General features: G+C 41.0%; 1 protein-coding gene across 1 annotated transcript in view; it reads left to right on the top strand.

Moving 5' to 3' along the window:
- Positions 1-3,514: 3,514 nt before the first annotated feature.
- esama (endothelial cell adhesion molecule a) overlaps positions 3,515-21,243 on the top strand; it is a 52,194-nt gene continuing 34,465 nt past the window's right edge. The window contains exon 1 of the mRNA XM_026182422.2: positions 3,515-3,929. Coding sequence (XP_026038207.1) covers positions 3,860-3,929 — 70 coding nt within the window. The 5' untranslated portion in view covers positions 3,515-3,859. The remainder of the gene's footprint in view (positions 3,930-21,243) is intronic.

The following is a 21,243-nucleotide window of genomic DNA, read 5'->3' as shown; positions in this document are numbered from 1 at the left end:
ACATGAACAGATAAACAGAATCACTAGTTAACCTAAACCAGCTGTAGGTGGAAGCTGAAGCACCCAGACACAACTAATCCGGAGAACATACATGGGTTCAAACCAAGGGCCTTCTTTCAGCAAGGCAACAGTGCAACCACTGCAACCTGGGCATCCCTGGACAACTTTCCTTCAGGATGAACTGGAGAAACCCTCTCAGTGCACTTTTTGTTCATCAGGTCAGTGTATTTTGCAATGGAAGGGAAAGTGAAAGCAGTTAGGCATGCTCAGACTAAACATGTCATTCCCCCATGAGGCCAGCAGATGGCCATAGCAAGCTACCACTGCAAAACACAGTGTAGGGTACACCTGATGGTAATTTTGCATCCCTGAGAATTGACATGAAGTGTAGCCTGCTTACAAACAGTATAAACATGTGATGACATAAAATTAGTGACACAGGTGTGGACTAAAATGTTGAAGGAGACCAAACAACAACTGACACTGTACTCTATACTTGACGTGTATGCAAAGGGACAATGCCACTGACCTTTTGGAAAGCAGCATTTGAAACTAGGACAAATATCTAGAGATTTTTCAGTGTCCAAATATCTGAAACAATATCGAAATCAGAGCAGTGTTTCATGTTCAAATAATAATAAAGTTACTAATAAAGAGTTGGTTTTTTTTTAATTATCTTTTTAATCTTTTTATGATTTGTGCAGAAATGCTCCAAATCATCCAGGCCATGACTATGTTTTGACCTGTTACATGACCAAAAACAAACAACATCGCCACCTTTATAGTTATAATTGAATGCATTACGCTTGAGATGTTAGTAATGTTCCTCTTGAACATGAATCTAGTATTGTTTCTCTTTCTGGTTCTTTCCATGGATAGCTGCTAAATGTACTGTTAGGTGTTAGATAGGAATATTTACCCTGTAAAGCCTGAACCATGAAATAATAATAATAATCTATTAAACCTTCGGCCATTTATTTTTAAATTAATTAAATATAAATTTGCATATACAAGTTTTTAATTTGTATCATAATTGTTACACTCTTTCTTTTTTGCAATTTATTGCTTAAAATGTTTTGTGCAATTTATTTAGACCAAAAAAAGTATCAAAAGTCAAACTTTACAAAACTGTATGTATCAAATCTATTAAACTTAAGAGGTCAGATCACTGCAGAATGTATTTGTATCTAAATATATATAATAAACCATTACAGTGGGATTATGTATGAACACATAAAAGATGTTGGACAGTCATATGTTTTTGTGTGTGTGTTCTTCAGGTTCTCTGCAGCACATTCAGTTGAGCAGCTCTTTGCTCCTATTACCAAAGAACAAAACAGAAAATTTGTACCATTCCAAATACTTCCGAACAAATACATACAAAACCTTGACGACATTGGTATAAATCAGTTTTCATGTTGCTTGCTGTTTTATTTCTTTGGGTTTGATTAAGTGTGGAGTGGATTGAGATAGGATATGTACAGGATATGTTTTGATGGGCTTAAAGAAAAACTAAACTGATAACAGGAGGAAGGAAATTTCTTTCATGTCTCGTTATAAGTCGTTAATTGGAGTGAGCAATATGTTTGGCCTCCAGGTGTCAGGTTTGTTTACCGTTTGACCAGCTCCTTGTAGCCGTTCGAGTTAGAAGCCTGGCCAAGAATGCAGCATGAGCCTCACTGATTTTTGCTCCTAAATACAAAACAGCATGTTTTGACAGCTTTTGCCTGAATGCTGTGGATTTGAGCTGGAGGCCCAGATGCAGTTTACAACAACACAACAAAATCTCATCCCCACAAAATTTGGACACTGCTTCTTTAGATTTAATCACGTGAGCAACCCCTGTTCACCTCTCATAATTGAGCAGTCTGCCTGCATTAGCCTCACCCTTGTTGCTGAGGCAACTGGGCAACCTCAGGAAATGAAATAAAGAGGTCTGACCACCTCGGAGAGGACAGGTCAGTCTTTCTTTTTGCAACAGGATGGTGAGCTCACCTTGGGAATTCACGTCAAGCCGTGTCGAGTCTGTTTCTCTGCTCTCAGAACCATGCCTCTTCACACATGATAGAACAGGAACTGAAGACTGGAGATTTTAAAGTGGAGGTGAGGGAAAAGGATGGAGCTTTAGATGTGGGGGGTTGAAAACAGGCTGATTGTTAGAAAATCTTGAGCTGTAGTGCAGTTTAAAACTGTTTATGTTCCTATTTGTATTTTTTAAATGAAAATTCAAGGACTCAGTAGTGAAGGAAGTAATGCAGTTTTTTATTTTTTTGTTGTTATTTGCTTTGGTTTATTACATATGAAATCATAGCGTGCCATTGGCTTCTCCAAGCAGTATGGTCATGGTGCTGTCCAGCAAATTCAGACATTGTTGGATGTCTGTATTTGTGACGTTCACTGGCTTGTTCTGGGAAGTTGCTGTGGTCTGCTCTTAGGTCCATCAGCCACTGGTGTTGATGGTGTGACACGTCTTTCTCCCAGATGTTTATCTTGTATTGCTCATTTCATCTCTGTGTGGGTCTGCCATTGTGCTTCTCTGGTATATCTCTTCAGCCTAGTGGCAAGAGCTGTGAGCCCTGTGCCTGACCATCTCTCCAGTCGCAGTTTTGGATATAATGTTGTACCTTGTTTTCATCCAATACCTGTCTGTCATAACGCCCAGCTGCCCTCAGTTACCAAACTAACATCTTTAGGAGCTTCCCGGAATTTGGTTTCCAGCCTTTTTCTCTATGCTTCTGCACACATCCTTGATTTTATACCCATGTGCTCTAAGATCACAGTCACAGTGCCATATTGGTTTGTTAATTTCAATGACACTGGTAGTAGGAATAGTGCATGTTGCAGAGTCCACAACAGCAGAGATGGGGAGTCGTGCTCTTGGTTGAGTGACTATAGAGGCCGGTATCATCTAGCCCAGGTACATGTGCTCTTCCATCAGGCCTGGCTCAATACATCTATACTGCTCACTATTGTTCCAGCGATTAATAATAATAACTACTAATAACTAATAATTAAAAGCATACTGTAAGGGTTTTGGAAAGACTGATAAGTAATCCAGTTTTTCATTTACTCATCGCCACTTTGTTTGATTCAGCGGCTTGTTATCAGTAACCCACGAAGTCTGAGTAATTATCCAATTCGTTATTAGCAAAGTGTAGAAATGAAGTGAAGAAACACACACACACACACACACACACACACACACACACACACACACACACACACACACACACACACACACACACACACACACACACATTCGTACACCTGCCCCCTACTGAACCTGAGAACTAGCGAAACTGCGTCAAGCTTAATTTTACAGACAGTAAAATAATAAAGGTGGAACATTTTTGTTTTCAAAATAAAAGACATCGTCTAAGGCAGTCTTTCACGGACCTTATTTTGTTGGAGGCTTCCGGAAATTGCGCTCGACTGACTCTACAGCTCTACTGTGGAGGTGGCACGTCTCTCTCTCTCTCGTAGGAAAGGTCTCGGGATGACAACTTGCAGAGTTATAACCCACTCGCCGCCGTGTCGATAAGCAGGGAATTCTAGATGTTAAAAGGAGGACAAGAAGAGTCTCGGATGACCTTTGGTGTCGTTGCCAATCCAGTTTTCACTCCACTTTAATATTCGCATCGCTCCACCAAGTCAGAAAAGGGGATCCGTGCGTCAGTGAGATAAGACCCTTTCCACACTTCCTCACCTGAAGTGTCCCCTACCTTACCTTCCTCGGCCAGCGCGTGGAGATAGTGGGAAGCCCGCTGAGCAGACTTGAAGAGCTTTATTTGCCTGAGGCGGAGTGCTCACATAAAGCCTGGTGAAGGACGTTGACAACTGAGAAGTGTGTACATCAGCCATGGGAGCCTCCAGCACTACTTCCAGGAAACTTCCCCTGCTCTACTTTACCTTTCAGTGCGCGCTCACAGGTCAGCTTCTTCACCTGCCTTATATAAATGCCTTCTGTTGTGTTTCCTTGTTTGTTCACATTTCCAGAAGCATACACACACGCAAACAGTGGTTATCACTTTGTATTTCAGATCTTAAAATAATGCGACTAACATCACATTTGCATCCATCCTGTTAGCATTAAATGGTAAATGGCCTGTATTTATATAGCGCTTTACTAGTCCCTACGGACCCCAAAGCGCTTTACACATCCAGTCATCCACCCATTCACGCACACATTCACACACTGGTGATGGCAGCTACATTGATAGATATTAAATATCAAAGCAACATAGTGTACATTAGAATGTGGGATTTACTGAAGTCCGACCACGCTGTGCTGACATGAGTCATAATCAGGAACCTGTAACTAATGACAGAAATGACAGCAGGGTCTGCTTCTGGGGGTTCTTTGCTGTATGTGTGCCAGAGGATGAAGGGCTGGATTTGAAGCTGAAACACCTGTTTGTTTTTCACAGGATTTGAAACAAGTGTGTTACACATGATTATGTCTTCCAGGGAAGAATAATCCCTTTATAGCTGCTGCAACACTGGCTCAGCCGTCACTCTCTCTAGCAATGTATTAAACTCCTACTTTCACTGATAGCTGTACAGTACAAGCAGCCTACTTTTCCCTCTCTTTGATTTAGAAATTGGGCCACGGTACAGCTGCACGAGTATTTTGCAAACGTTTTGGGGAGCAAGAAGTTTTTAAATGATTAATTCCAGTAAAAAAAGAACTAATGGCTGCACCTAGAAGGGAGTATTTTTTTTCTTTTTTTTCTGCATTTCAAGAGAATATTAATATTTCTTGAGTTTTGTGCAGTTCCTTCTAATTCGGAGACCTACTAGAGTTCATATAAAGGCACTACTGATTTAATAGTCATTCTCCTTGAAAAGCAACAAGGAACTGCTGGACGTTCATGAGCTCATGAATTTTGAATCATCATTTTATCGTCCCTCTTGTCTCAATTTAACCGTCAGCAATGACTGAAATGATTTTTTTTATTCAGTGTCAGCAATGAAAGAGTCAAACACTCAGTTTTTGGACTGCTCACATGCTCCACTCCACTCTCATATGGAGAAACTGGAAACATCTATTTAAGTTGTAGAGCCCCATCTGCTCCAGGTGAGCGCCTGTCACTTCCAAGAGTCTGGGTGCTGACTTTCATATTGCTCTGTGAGACATGAAAGCCAGTGAGAGATACACACTTTTCCTGAATTTGTTCTCAGCTGCCCGTAGCTTATGTGTGCTTTTCAGTGCTGTTGCCAAAACAGTCACATTCCCTGTCATTGAGGTAGTTTCTCTCTGAGGGAGTATTACCTGAGTAACACTTCCATTTTGCACCATCTAGGTTCACTGCGATGAGACAGTGAATTAAGTCATTGTAAGGGGTGACTGCAAGCAATGTCTGGCAACCAATTTTATCAGCAGGCTATGATTCAGGGTCACAGGACAACAGGAAGATACTGTATGAGCACAGTAGCTGACCTTGACCTCACCATCAATCGCCCTGCAGGTGTGTCCTGAAAACACTGAGCAGTCAAGACACAGAGAGGAAATGTTCATGAATAGCACCCGGTGGCAACAGGAAAACTGTGAGCTCTTTGAATCCCAGATGTGTGCGTTAGAGCAGGAAGTGAGCAAACCTCCTCCTACAAACAACATGGTGGTTCAGTTCAAAATCCAGCGCAGTGGAGAATGTTATCAGACTCGCAAGCAGCTGCTGAGTGATTGAGGATATGTCAAAAACATATGACTTCACTTCCATACTTGCTCTTTTTTGAGTGTGTTTGCACTATGACTGCATGATGTACTCATAAGAGTGAAAAAGTTACGTGCGAAAAATTCTCACCAACAGAAAAACGCAGGAGTCACCATGTGTGATGAACGATTTGAAATTCTGCTACTCCTCTAAAAGGAGGAAACCTTAATGAACAGAATATTGTCCTTTTCTGTCTCCCTGTAATCTTTACGAGTTACCACATGTTGATGTATAAATTATCTTTTTCACAGAATGTTCTGACCGTGTTCTGTGACCACGTCGGGTAAATAACTTGTTTCTAAAAACGATTTCATGCTTATTATTCTTCCTTGTCAGAAGCCTGGCGACTGCTGTCGCACACGTATTGTTGTTTGACCCATTTTCTCAGAAGGACTGCCTTTTTGTGTGAAAATCTATTTATTTAAGATTTCCGAAACAGTCGCTGCATTTCAAATGTCATCTCGAGGGCACAATTCGCCATGTTTGGAATCTATCCCAGCTGCCATAGGGTGAGAGGCGGGGTACATGCACAGGTTGCCAGTCTCTCACAGGGCCGACACAGAGAGACAGAAAATAGTCCACACTCACACCTATGGAACTTTAGAATCACCATTTCACCCAAACTAACTGGCTTCCTTCCTGTGGGAGGAAGCGGGAGTACCCACAACTCCACAGAAAAAGGTAGATTTAAACCCAGAATTTTCCTGCTGTGAGGAACACAGCAGGAAAACCGCTGTGCTGCCCCCTAAAAACAAATGCTTAATTGATTGTCCTGCTGCACCATAGATTTTGGTGCCAGTTCACGCTTTTGGCCAATGACGAATCATCGCAGGTTGAGACTGGACTGCATTTGGTTGTCCTACATTATAGCAGAAGGCCTGACTTCACACTCAGAAGGATGATCTAGGAAGGTTTAGAATTTTTCACTCTTTTTTTTTTCACTACTATTATAGTTGGCAACCTCTTATCCATTCTAACCCTGTACTTTGGAGAAGGGTAAAACTTGTAAAATGTAAATAGTTTTCATGTGTGTAAGCTGCAGTGATTGTTTTCTTTGTTCCCCAGTTTCTAAGAGCATTTAATAAAACCAAACGTTACATATTCTGATTGCCTGTGGGTAGATTTGGCGTTATGGTTAAGATCATCACCAGTGGCAACTTAGACCTCAAATGGTTAAAGAAGTCTAGACTAGGCACATTTACCTCTGGGAAAACAATGACCTGCCAGGTAGACAAAACTCAGCTCATGAGATGCTGTGTTCTTCTGCTCCACTTCACACACACACACACACACACACACACACACACACACACACACACACACACACACACACACACACACACACACACACACATTTCTGGTGTTGCTATCCTCGTGGGGACAGCTCATTGACATAATGCTTTCCCTAGCTGCTTACCCTAACCCTAACCATCAAAAATAAATGCCTAACCCTGACCCTTACCCTAAACCTAACCATAACCCAATTTTAACCCTGACACTAATTCCACATTTTGAGTCTCAAAAATGCCTTCAAACTTGTGGGAACCAGGATTTGGGTCCCCATAAGGGCTGTTGGTCCTCACAAGTATAGTAAACTTCCAACACACACACACACACACACACACACACACACACACACACACACACACACACACACACACACACACACACACACACACACACACACACACACACACAGACATTAGTAGTAGTAAGACCATCTGAAACAGCTGCACATAGTCAGCTTTACCATTGTGGCACAGTGCTGAACTTCAGTGTTGTCCTCTGTTTAATTCAGTGTTACCTTTCCTAATTAAACGTGACACTTACCTTCTGTGCTACCACCCAGCAGTTGTATCTTTTTATATTAAGCTTTGCTAGCATGAACAGTTCTTCTCAGTCACACAAACTCATTAACATTGTCTCAGTGAAGTTGTGTTTGGGTCAGCTAATTTGATTATATTAGCTTAGGTTCATCAAGCACTGTGCCTAATTATTCACTCGTGTCTAATTGCTTAATTTGCCCTTTGTCTTTTTCTGAGGTAAGCTGTGTCAGTTGGCAGAGTTTAATCTTTTCCTGGTGTCATATCAGTCTTACCACTAAAAGTCCTTGTCGTGTGTATTTAGCGTTTTATTCCAAGAAGTATGTGGTTCACGCCCCTGCGTTCATGTTATCAAGGCATCCTGGTGAGGGGTGCAGACACAGATTCTGAAGAATAAAACTTTAAAGTCAGATTGTTGGCTAATATGATCGTAAAATGAAGGTATTGTAACTGAAAGAGTTGCTGTTTTAGCTCGTCCCAGCACCGTGTTCTAGCACCGGATTTACATAAGCACACACAATAATCTTGAAGCTTGACGTCACTTATCAAAGACCAGCGGCGGCGATGTATGAGCTATGCCTTATCTCTTCAGCAGCCGCTGTACAATTAATCTTGCATTCTGGACACACCATCTGGCAAGAGCGCACATCTTCATTTGTTTTCCAGGTGTGTCCTGTGATGGACGCTAGTTATTTAACAAGGTCAACCCATACAAGCTTCAAAATGCTCTGTTGGGAGGTGAGGCAGCGGTGTCCTCACCGCTGATGACTGTCAGTGATTTATAATATTAAGTGAGAGTGCTGCGATAATTATTAATAGTAGCATGTCTTATTTTAACATAGAGTCACTCTTGGCTATGAGCTTTCCTGCTTTAGAAGATAATAGGTATTGAAGCTTGGTATACTAGCACACTTGACATGTGGTAGGTTGAAGTTTCACACGCTATTTTTTACCACATTAGCGCTTAATTCCAAAATATGTTTTTAACTCTAAGAAGATGAAAAAGCCGAGCTATTCAATGCAGTTTCTCCAGCGTACAACTATGGCCTTATCTCTAATTGCCTGTTTTTTAGAATAAAACCAAATAGATGTGCAGCAAAGCCCCTTTTCAACTCTGAGCCGGGATTACAAGGGTTTGAAGGCTGCGCTCCTCACGTATGTGTCCCCAGCAACTGGTGCAATTTTGATTTCAGGGGGGAAGATTGAGGGATTTATCGGTACATAATGACATACATACAGCAGTGCACTCTTTCCTCTTTAGTGAGATAGTTTGTTGTCCAGTTGTCAGTCTGTGCAAGTGTGCAAGTGTGCCTTGTAATCTTTTATATTTACACTCACTTGTACCCTGTACAAAGCCCAGAAGGACAAGAACCGGAGTGGAGATTAGTTCAGATTCAATCTCACAGCATAATATATCACATCCCAAAAAAGCCACAATGTGCTTCTTTTCTTTCCCTGTAGTTGTTTTCACTGTGTTTGTTCTTATTTCATATCTTCTTTGTGATCATTCAGCATGTTATTATCTACTGAAATTCAAAGAAGTCATGTTAAAAAAGTTTGAAGTCTGCACATCTGCACAAAGAACATGCTAACACAACGCTAGCGCACAACCCAGTGTGACATTAAAGCTGTTGTGCGTTTTTAAGAGATCTTCCCAAGAGGGCAGCAGCAACTATAACATCACATTTCCATAAAGACATTTTAAGGCGCTGGAAAAAAGGCTGGATTTAATATAATGCACGGCATAAAGACAGGTCATTTCTTTATTTTATATGTAACCCCTTCATAAATCCTGTTGACTATAGTCTATTTGCCATTATAAGCAAAGAAAAATGAACGGAAACTTTGGAAATCACTTCCTGACACCCCAACCCTGCAGCGAGACCTGATCAATGTAATGAGCAATCAGGCTACAGCTGAGTAATGACAAAGTAGTGTAGAGAGTAGTGTAACAAATTACTTTCTCCAGGGACTAACTATGTAATATACGCCTGCTTATGTTTAAGAGATGTAATGTGTAATACAATGACTCCAACGGCAGTTATCATTCTCTAAATCTTTGGTTTCATTCACGTTCTTCTTCTCTTAGTGGTCATTTAGCACGTCTGCAAGATTATTTTTCTGGTCTTTGTCTGAATGAGAGATGTTAACATTCACTTCAGACAGACAATCTCACATTGATACATCAATCCCAGTCTCATACTGCAATTAAGTCTGGGGTCATGCAAACACCTTAATCTAATTATATTGCAGTAATTAGGCCCATTCACAGGATTAGTGACGTGATTGAAGCATGTGGAGCACTGCAGTGCTGGCTGCATTTTTAAGCGCTGCATTGACCTGTAAAGACCATGCTCAGTCCAGCCACTGGAGGTTTGATGATTTGCAACTCGTGCCCCACATTCACTGAGTTACTACTATTTATAAGTCCATACAAACATTCTTATTTTTAGTCTCAATATGGGATAAACTGTGGGAAAGAGACAAAAGAGTAACACAACTAGGCCTGTGTAATGTTACTTGGAAATGTGTGGATGTAATAGAGGAATTTTTCACCGAGAACATGGAAATAGCAGTTAGATGACAGATGTACAGTGAGACATGGTGCCAGCCGTGACTTTTACTGTATGTGGCAAGTGCCCCTTTTGTGGGTTTTTAGTGACATCTCTTCTCCATCCATGGACCCAGAAGGAAGAAGGCCTCCTCTCTGGGGTCATGAGAAAATCACTTGGTGACTTTCCCAACGATCAGCTCTGGCCTGGGGACTCTTAAAGGCACAGACGCTCGTGCTTCTTTATTTTGTCTTTCTTTTTCTGTCTGTCCCTCCCCTTCATTCTTTCTTGACCAGAAACCTGGACATAGTGGCTCTTTGGGGGTGTTGATTGTTTTTTTTCTTTGTTTGTTTTTTGAGAACATTCATGCAAATTCTGATAGAAATCTTATCTGGACAGTAAACATATTGTTGTTTTTGATTTGGGCTGTTATTCCCAGCTGATATTTGCATTCAAACATTTATGACCCTTTGCAGCCCTCTATGTTTATACATAAATGCAAGGCGTGGAGGAGTTATGTTGGTTTTATGGGGTCTTAAGAACATTATATACTGTGGAATTAAACACACATTGCAGACTGCAGTGTCAGCCTTATACCCACTGTTTAATTCAGGGTTGCCTGTGATGTGGCCAGGCTTTGACAGTATACTAGCTAATGACTATTTACAGCTGAGGGAGCCGCAGGAGGCTTATCAGGTGGTTCTTAAGGCCAGTCTGAATCCTTTGCTCTATTACCAGTGCATCAGCAGTCTGATGTAAATAGCCCTTTTATGGTAACCACTAACTGTTAACTAATAATTAAGTCTTTCACAGACACTGCTAATTGGAATATCTGGCTCTTGTCCAGATTGTCAGAATTTTCATTTCAGGCTTGTAAGTTTCGCTAAATTCCACAAAACATTTTCAACAACAACTCAACCCACCGGGGTTGGAGTAAGAAGAGCCTTGACTCCAGCCACTTTAGTGAACACATGCATCTTGCTTCCAGTGCTGCTAACAGATGTTGCAACCAGAATTTGTCAACAATCGCACATTTCCTTCACCCGTCCTTGAGAAAAACTAAAGCAGAAGTCAATAAAGCAGCTCACAGATGGTAGTGAAGGCATGGGCTTAGATGAGATATACCATGTCAAGTTATTCTAAATGAGGGTGAGGGTTAGACGCTCTAACAACTTCACTGAGTCATAATCCTGGACATAATCCTAGGTTTTTTTTCTTCAAGTATTATGGCAGGTCATACGCACACTCAATGATTACTTTATTAAGTGAATAGACTTCATCATTTTCAAATATGAACTCGTTTGATGCCTGTGACACACACAAGAACTCTGCTACAGCATGTATCAGGAGCACATCACTGGTTGTTAACAGGAGAGCTAGCTTCCTCATCATGGAGGAAGCTAACAACAAAGGCACAGCAGTTCAGAAGTCGAGCTAGCCCAGCAGCTTTTATTTGAATTCTTCCAGCGCTTTTTAATTTAACCACAAACTGAAAAGCTCATACAGCAACCAGGGCAGTCCTCATGTCATGTGTGAGTAAAAGGAGTTGTGATCAGACTGATGATAGGATGATAGGAGAAACTAGCAAAACCTGCAGCAGTGTGTCGCGTACACATATGAAATAAGACTAGTGCAAATTAATGAGGTTTGTATGTTTATTAATTAAAGCTAAAAAAAGAGTAACTAACGTGATTACATTTTTTAAACTCTTGAAATTCTGATGGCAGCAGCGTTTAAATGTCAGCACTGACATTTATTTTCAGCACTGCAATAGCAGGTAGAGGTGTAGTAAGAAAGAAAGATGTTAATTTTGGATGATATGACCCATTAAAAATCTATTGAAATATGCTGTTGCACTGATCTGTGACATCAGTTGGGACTAGGGCTGCCACGATTTGTCGACTAGTCACGATTACGTCGACTATCAAAATCGTCGACGACTGATTTAATAGTCGACGCGTCGTTTGAAACTTTGTAAGATCACAAAAGACGCAGGAATAAGTGGCAGGATTTAAGAGTGTAATAACGGACTGAAACAGAAGATGGCAGCATTGCATGTACAAGGATGTCAGCTACCGTTAAACCCCGAAGAAGAAGAAGAAGCAGCTGTGTCCCAGAATTCATAGCGCGACCCAGCGCAGTTTCCAACAATGGCGGCAGCTGGTTAGTTTTAATGTTACTCTTATTATTCTTTCTGGGTCACAAAATAAACGTTTAACATATTTTCAGGCGAGAATGTAGCTGTGTAAACCTCAAATATCTGCTCAGTTTATCAGGACACCACATATTTTCAAAAGCGCTCCGACGTATTCGGAGACATCTGTTACCCACTAGCTCGTTAGCGAGCCGGGGGCTAGGCTCACTAGCGCCGTGAGAACACCGGACTCCCCGCAAATCGTTTTCAAACCCACCGCCGTCTTTCGCTACTCAGGTTAAATATATATGAGTCACTTAGATAACTTAAAATGTTATTGTTTGGCTTTTTTTTTTTTATTGTTTTATTTGTTCCTGAGTAAATCAGTTTGTCTGAGATTAAAGTTCTAGTTTTTACACAGCTGAATAAACGTCAAGCAGACAACTGATTATCAGAAGTGTGAGATGCTCCAGAATATACTCCAGTGTCCTGTTATATTTTAGATAGCAAGGAGTTTATTAAACTTCACCGAAACAATCCGCAAATTTCATTAAAATTTAATAAACTATCATCTTGTCTTTATTTTTAGTTAGCACAGACCTTAAACACTTAAAGCTGTAAGCTAATGATAGTTATATAAGAGCAGATGCTGCTGGTGCAATAAGCTGTAGTTTTGCGTCCAATGGATGATGATCTGATTAGTCAACTAATCGCAAAAATAATCGGTGACTAGTCGACTATCAAAATAATCGTTTGTGGCAGCCCTAGTTGGGACATATTAATGGTATTTCAGTCTGACAAGTAACTTTTGAAATGATTTCTTATGCAGCAAAATATAGTTTGGTGTCAAGGCTCTAAATGAATCTCCTCCCGCAGATTTACAGTTGTGAGAGCGATGAGTAAATATACCTACACATGGATTCTGCGGGTGGTGCAGGGGTTGAAATAGCAGGCAGGGAAAACTGATGAAGAGATGAAAAAATTTGCAGCTTGAATAGACCAACAAAGTGGGAAAGCGTGTCTGGTATGTGACGTGAAGAGATTGAGCTATATTACCGTGTAGGACACAGTGCAGCTCAACCTGCTTGCCTCTTTGCTCCGTTGAGCAGCCCTACACATATACCCCGAAAAGCCGTTAACAATTTTTCAACCATACGTTTTATATGTTTTCTTAAACATGTATCTAATTCGAGGTCACAGGGGGACTGGAGCATATCCCAGCAGGTGTAAGGTGAGAGGTACTAGCCTATCACAGGGCTTTACCATATATTGCATTTAAAAAACAAAAATGTATCATTTTCTCATGATATCATTTGATACATACTAGCATGTAGATTACAATAAAGTAACCAGCGTGTGTCTTGATCAATGACGTTAGAACTACAGAACACACAGAGCATGTGGACAGACAGGGAATGGCCGTTTTTTGCAGATGCTGACACTGACACCTGTGTGAAGAGAACAATTTCTCCAGCTTTATCAAAGACATAATTGCAGTGTCTCAGTGGAAGTCAGATGGAGTAATTGTGTAAGAGGTGGCACTGGCAGCTATGTGGAAAAAGCCATTATAGTCACATTATTAAGCTGGAGCCTTCAGGCCATCAGAGGTTGGACTCGTGTTCTCAGCGAGGCAGAAAAAGCAAAGAGGTTCTGTTAGAGAGAGAGTGGGAGGAACAGGTAGGGTTTATGTCCCGTGTCTCTTCAGACGCCTCTCAGGATTAAATGTCATTCATCAGTCTGATGTTCGGTGCTATTTTTTAGTTAGCGTGACTCTTCATAATCCTCTGTCATCTGCTAATTTCCTACTTTTCCTACAATTAAATGTATCAGCACCCGAGAATCAGAGCCGTCGACTTTAGATAGCACATAAAAACATACAAAAAGAGACTGCAATTCTGCTTAAGAATAATCTGGGAATTTATGGTTGGGCTGCTTAACACAGTAATGCCTTTAAAAAAAGAAGAAGAAAAAAATAGATATAACAATAAATAAACACAGTAATCTAGGAAAACCGTGTTAACAGAGTGGAGAGACTTTCAGCCCTTACCTTCGTATGGTGCATATAGCAGCATGCTGCTTCATTGCCAGTGGCACACACAGCCATGTGTATTGTTGGATTGCTGTGAACTTCAATTCTCTGACGTTGTGATGAAAGGTGCATTAAGAAAGGTTTCAGTAATGATCAACACTGTGTGAACGAATGCTATGATTTGCTCCTGTACTCCAAGACCACCAAAAGCATTAAGGAGCTGACAATTTCAGATCTATTTCAGTGGTTTTACAGGATGAAGATTGTGTCGACAGTATAAGAAAAACGGATTTCCACATACCTTTGGGAAGCATGGTTTTTTTGTTTTTTCCTAAGAGGACTAATAACGCTTAGTTAATCATTGATAATTAAGGTAAAAAGATAAGACATATATTCCATCCATCCATCCATTCTCTTCCGCCTATCCTTTTCAGGGTCACGAGGGAGGCTGGAGCCTGTCCCAGCTGTCTTAGGGCGAGAGGCAGGGTACACCCTGGACAGGTCGCCAGTCTGTCGCAGGGCTAACATATAGACACAGAAAACCATTTGCACTCACATTCATACCTAAGGGCAATTTAAAATTTCCAATTAACCTAATCCCATCAACAGCACATCTTTGGACCGTGGGAGAAAGCTGGAGTACCCAGAGAGAACCCATGCAAACATGCAAACTCCACCCAGAAAGACCTCAACCTGATGGTGGAATTGAAATAACAATAACAATAAAATTATTATTAAAAATAATAATTGGCCAATAATCAACATTTCTGTCAGTAAGGTTTAATAATGTATGCATTGTAAGATTTATCTATAAAAAGACACTCAGAGAATAAATAACTTAGGCCCCTTCATGTCACAGTTCTGCTTGTCTTCTACACGGACATTTATTCTAAGTTTGTGGTTGAAATTAACTGAATTTGCCTTCCCAACACATCCCAAAGCTACAGCAGTGTTCTGAGCACACCTACAGCTCAGCTTTTATTTGACAGACAGATATAGAAGCTGTTCATGAAGGACCAATGTAAGCGGAGCTTTTCCGTCATTGCAGTCCCTTAAGTCCTGTAACCACGAACTTCACTGGCTCGTCTGTGACGTTCCAGAGGGCAGCACCCCCTGTCATCTCATAAAATGTTTTTCTGCCCAATCACCACCTCACGTCGAGTCATTAACAACAGCTTTATTCACCTCAGTTTAGATTTTTTTAAATATAGGACCACATCAAAACAACAGCCACCCGAAGGCGCTTGACGTTACTAGTCACTGACAGAGCAAGAGTAAATTCTTACCTTATGGATCTCCTTTATTGTCCTTAAGATTTCAATAGTTTTTTCATCACAGACCACTGTGTCTATCAGCATGATTAAATCTTCCTCCCCCTCCTCTCTCTTCTTGCCCTTTTCCTTTTCATCTTGTTGTCTAGTCCTCCTCCTCCTCTTTTCCTCTTCTTCTTCTTCATCACATCTCTCCTGAGGCCTGCAGCTCGAGCATCTCATCAGCATCAGTGTCTCGGGTCAGCCGGGAGGATTAGAGTGAGGGGCTTAAGATGTCTGTGTAGTGTACATGTACGTGTGTGTGTGTTTTTGTACATATTATATATGTATATATATTCCTCCTCCATTCTTTTACTTAGTGCTTTTAGTGTTTCTGCATAACTCTATCTGTAATACTTTCTGTGTAAGGATTTATATTCAGACCTGCATCTGCACTTCTTAGCCTCGCACTTTTCTGGATTTACTCTCCTTTTCTTTAAATTGTTACTCATTCCATATCTCCCTGTGTTTTTCTTCTTTTTCCACAGCTCCTCTTCTCCCTGGGTGGTGCATAATTATAAGCTCTTATCTATTTTTCTGTCACACACAGCTACACTCAGGAGAGAGCTCAGTTGATGTCATTATCTCCGATAATAGCTCAGTGGTGCAGCAACCCCCCACACCCCCATCTTCCCCAGACCTCACCACGCTCCACCATATACAATATAATTGCTGTTCATTAAAAAAAATATCCTCTGCACCGTGACCATATCTTATTCTATCTTGGCACCTCCTCACACACATGTTTTTCGCTGCTAATAAAGTTTGGGGTTTTTTGACAGTGTAAGGGGATCTCTGCCAATACTGTCATAATTGGATTTCGTTTTCTTCATTTTCAGTCCAAGTGACAACAGCCCTCTGAGAAAACATGAGAAAACATGGTTGCTGCCATCAAATTGCTCTAAGGCCAAAGTGCTCTAATTGCTCAAACTCTAATTCAGTCAAATCCACTGTCAGGCATCAGTGATATCAGTGACAGATATAACAGATTATGTCATAAACAGCATAAAGCCAGAGGACCTGAAGTAGAGAAGGGTTGCAGAGTGGCAGTGCATATGCAACTCTGATTTGTGCAGCTGCAGGCTAAAGGAGTTTAAATGTCTGTGTTTGCTGCTGGGGGCTTCCCAACATTTAATCATTAGTTATTATAATCTCTGCCTCTCTATTGTCTTTTGTCCGTTTCTCCCTGTTTCCCTGTTAAAGGGGAGTTCTTCTTCCCCACTGTCGCCAAGTGCGTGGTCATAAGAAGCCATCTGATTGTTGTTTCTCTGTATTATTGTAGGGTCTTTACCTTATATCATAAAGCACCTTGAGGCAACTGTTCTTGTCTATGTAGTATAAATATTATTGGATTGAATTGAATACAGTGAAAAATGCCATCGTCAGTTTACACATAATAATGTCACTTTGATTCCTTAACTGGTCATAAAGTATCTGAATTTTGGGAGCGGGACCACGCCTCCAAACACATTCCTTCCCCTTCTCATCTATATATGTTCCCGCAGCTCTACAAGCTTTTTGTTCTTGTTTACATGCCCCTCCCTTCCTGCCCTTTTCAATTCTTTAACTTAATTCTTAATTCCTTAATTGAAGTATTTAGTACATGGCGGCCAGGCCCGGAAGCTGCCGCCAGTCCTCTTCGAGGCCTTCTCCAAACTGCAGAACAATTCATGTCCAAGCCATTCACCTTTATCAACTAAAACGCTGTCAAACCTCAAACGAGCACATGGACCCAGTGAAGTTGTCTATAGGACAAAGTGCTCTAATCCACAAGACCAGATGTGTGTGTGTCCCTACACTCTGATACAAATCATCAGTGGTGATTGTTAAGTTTAAGGAGAGCTCATTATATTTGTCATTTGGATTATGGGATATTTATCTTCTTAATGATAGTGACAGGCCTAAGATGTAATTAAGAAGACAGCTTAAAGTGGAAATGAACTACTTACTGCTTTGTTAAAGTTTTATCAACCCATCCATGTCACCTCCTCCTTTTTATGTTTGGGAAGTTTCACGTTGTTATTATTAGATCATTTCTTATGTTAGGACAGTATCCCTAATTGCTCCAGCTAGGGGGTTCTGTTAACACGTGTTTGGAGTAAACGATTGAGGGGGTTATTGTATTTGGAACAAATAATAGTATTCCTTTCCTTGTGGTGATCCCTTTGCTTCTAGTATTTCCAAAGCATTCCCTTTGCTTTTGGTAAATCTTACGATGACCTGATATCAGTCGCTCATGTCCAGCTGTCCTCACATGCAACCATTGTTAAGTGTGAAAATAGAAAAGGATCTATGGTCCTTTGAAAGGCTAGTTCCGTTCTGTTGCAGAGAATGTGTGACGTAAGCTCTATTTTCTCCAGACTAAGTACAATGGTATATAAACCGACGTGTAGCTATGAGACAGGAAAGTGCAGAGGAAATACTGACTGTTATAGTATGCAGTGTATTCCTGAGAATTCTCCACACACTGCATCTACAACTCCTTCATAGATCTCATGTATCCGTATACAGGAGCACTCTGTGAAGTACAGTACAACAGACCCATGGAATAATGTATCATATAATCACCTCTTCACATTTTTTGAAGAGGTGGAAGTCTCTGATCCGAATGCTAAACAGGATCTATCAGGATTAAATCCAGGTTGGAGGCAGTTTAGCTTTTTGCTGACTCGATTTCACAACTGGGAATTTGGAAGTGTTTGCTACATGAACCACAAAGCGACAGAAATCTCGGTCTTTCACACTGCTGGGTCTGTTTTTTTAGAACATGCCAACAGACAAAAAGCCTTTCAGCTGAGTATCATTGATGTTTGGAGCATTCATTAGTGACTGGTCATTATGTTCACTGATTTCCTGAGGCCAGCCATCCGTGAGAGTCCATTAACTTCAGACATTAGAGTAATTAGGCAGAGTGCTCACTTTTTGTGCACATATTTTCAGTTTCAGGATTGTTTATGTGGATGTATGCATTGGTGTCCTGAAGCAATTGCAAATCTACATTAGGTAGGCAATTGACCTCTTGATGCTATCTTTCTGTATTTAAATTGTTATATAGCTCCATATTATCCCAGCAGAACACTTCAGAGTGCAGACTTACATTGGGCACCTAAAGTGAAGTGAAATGCACAGTTTTCAACTATCAGGGCCTTTTCCTGTTTGGTTTCAGGAGACAGATCGATAGCGCTTTCAGCTTTTTGATAAAGCTCATAATAAGGGATGGATCAGATTACTCAGAATCATCACTTAGTTAACCATCTTATTATGGGACTTTCCATTTTTATGCCACTTTCACATGTTGTTTACTCTTTGTCTTACTCTCTCCTGTAGTTTTTGTTTTGTCCTGTCTTTTGTGCTTGGTCTCTCTGCACCTCTTTTCTGTCTTCTCTTCAGCTCCAGCTGGTTGTGGCAGATATATGTCCCTTCATGATCCTTCTCTCTTTCATTTAAAAGAGAGTTCTTCCTCTTCACTGTCTTCACTGTCTTCACCCAACAATCTAAAGGGATCTATAGATTGTTGGGGTTTTCTCTAACATTGTGGTGTCCTTATTTTGCGCTATAAGACCATCCATCCATCCATTCTCTTCCGTGAGGCGGGGTACACCCTGGACAGGTCGCCAGTCTGGCACAGTTATAAAGAATTGACTCAGCAGTAGACATCAGTAGGCACACTCAATTGACTTAGAGTATATGCTCTGTGCACATACATGGCTTTATTTATTTACAAAAGCCTTATAAAATGGCATCACCACACTGTCATGTGAAATGAAAATCCTCATTTGGAAGCAACATGTGTTCCAGCCCTATGCTGAAACACGTTCATTCTTCCCTAATGTTGTCGGACACCCCCTCCCAGCTCCCGTGAGACTCCTGCCAATTCCTTGGATGCGAACGGTTTAATCGCGGTGGCAGATCCATATATCCCTACGCCCCCTCCATCGGCGCGCTCGTGCTGACTTGCTTTAACACACACCCTCTGGGAGCACGAAAGGCAAGCCTCGTCTGATCCGTAATCGCTGTCTCAAGTTTTTTCCCCCCGCTCCGCTCCCGGTGCGCCTCCTCCACAATCGCAATCATCAGGAGAATAACTTTACAGATTCCATTTAATAGCAGCTTTGGCATGCATGTGAAACCCACAGAGGAATACAAGCTTCTGTCTCATCTCCCCCTCCTGTCACCGCCTGTCAGTGAGCAAGACTTCACACAGCAAGGCACAGGAGAAATGATCAGAACCCCCCTTAACCGCCAAAACTTGTCGCTCATCTGCCTTTTACCTCTTCCCCGTGTTAAAAATAGACCCAAGCTGTCAAGTGTCAACCACATTTTTTTTTCCTTTCTCGGTTTGCCTCCACCGCCATTGCTCCCTCGGTTCAACGTTTCATAATTTGCTGGCTTTAGTACTTTTCTTGGTCATTAAAGGCCATGTGAGTTAATGCTTGTAAAGCTCGCAGATAATACATCTGACAGTACTGTTGTGGCCCTAAAAAGAGGGCTTTTTTTACAACTGGTATCACAACATTTCAGAGATTACAAATGAATTACAAATCGTTATTTGTGATTTAAATAGCACTGATGTAAACGTGCAGATCCCTGCAGATACAAAGTCTTAGAAAGAATGTCTGGTGCTTTCATCAGGATAGATGGTGATTAGACTTCCCTTCATCAAACGTTTGTTTATGTTTTTCCAGCGTAGTTTAGAACTACAGTTATGCAATCAATAACTGGTACAGTACCAGCAGCGTGCAGAGCGTGTGATAAGATTTGAACCCTGTTTTTTTCTGCTGTACTGAAGAGCTTCGTGTAACATGAGTGAACAGACACAAACTTGTACACTTACACACAGAATTTTAATCTTTGATTGTTATCACTAACAGAGGGCTCATTTATCTTCTGCTTGGTGTTTGATGAATGGGTTATGTAAATAGTTGAAACTGCAAATGTGTGTCTGTGTGATTAATTTAGCATGGCTTTGGAAATGAACTCTGAGGTTTTAGAGAAACTTTTCTACAAGGACCTTTGACTGTTCGCTAGGGCTGAACGATATATCGCATTTGCGATAATATCGCGACATGATCAAGTGCAATTTTCTAACCGCAAAGGCTGCGATTATACTCTGGACATGTCCAAATTCATGGGCTGCATCCTCCTGAGGCCGCATTTGTAGACCGATTACATCACAGCGACGCGCCGAAGGCTGTCCAAATTCGTAGACTCCTCCGAATGTAGCCGACAAATGCGTCCTCCTTTTCCCCGAATTTGAAGGATGGGTCGGGTGTGTCCTTCGTGGCCTACCATATTCCAGAATTCATAGCACGGTCCAGCCAAACTCCAGTTTCCAACAATGGCGGCCTCTACTAAGTTTTAAAATTACTCATACTAATCTTTCTGGGTCACAAAATAAACTTTTAACTTTTTTCAATATTTTTCACCGCGGACTTTCGCTGCTCGGGTTAAACGTAATATATAAGTCACTTAGACAACCTAAAAATGTTATTGTTGGGCTTTTTTCAGTGTTTTGTTTGTTCGTAAGTAAATCGGTTTGGCTGAGATTAAAGTTATTAGATTAGATAAAATAAAACTTTATTAATCCCCCGGGTGGGTTCCTCCTTGGTTTTCACACAGCTGACTAAACGTCAAACAGAAAACTTATTAAACAGAAGTATGAGACAGTCGAGAATTTACAC

Source organism: Astatotilapia calliptera, chromosome 10 (assembly GCF_964374335.1).
Source record: "Astatotilapia calliptera chromosome 10, fAstCal68.1, whole genome shotgun sequence".
In the NCBI taxonomy this organism is placed as follows: domain Eukaryota; kingdom Metazoa; phylum Chordata; class Actinopteri; order Cichliformes; family Cichlidae; genus Astatotilapia; species Astatotilapia calliptera.
This window is presented reverse-complemented; position numbering and strand designations above follow the sequence as displayed.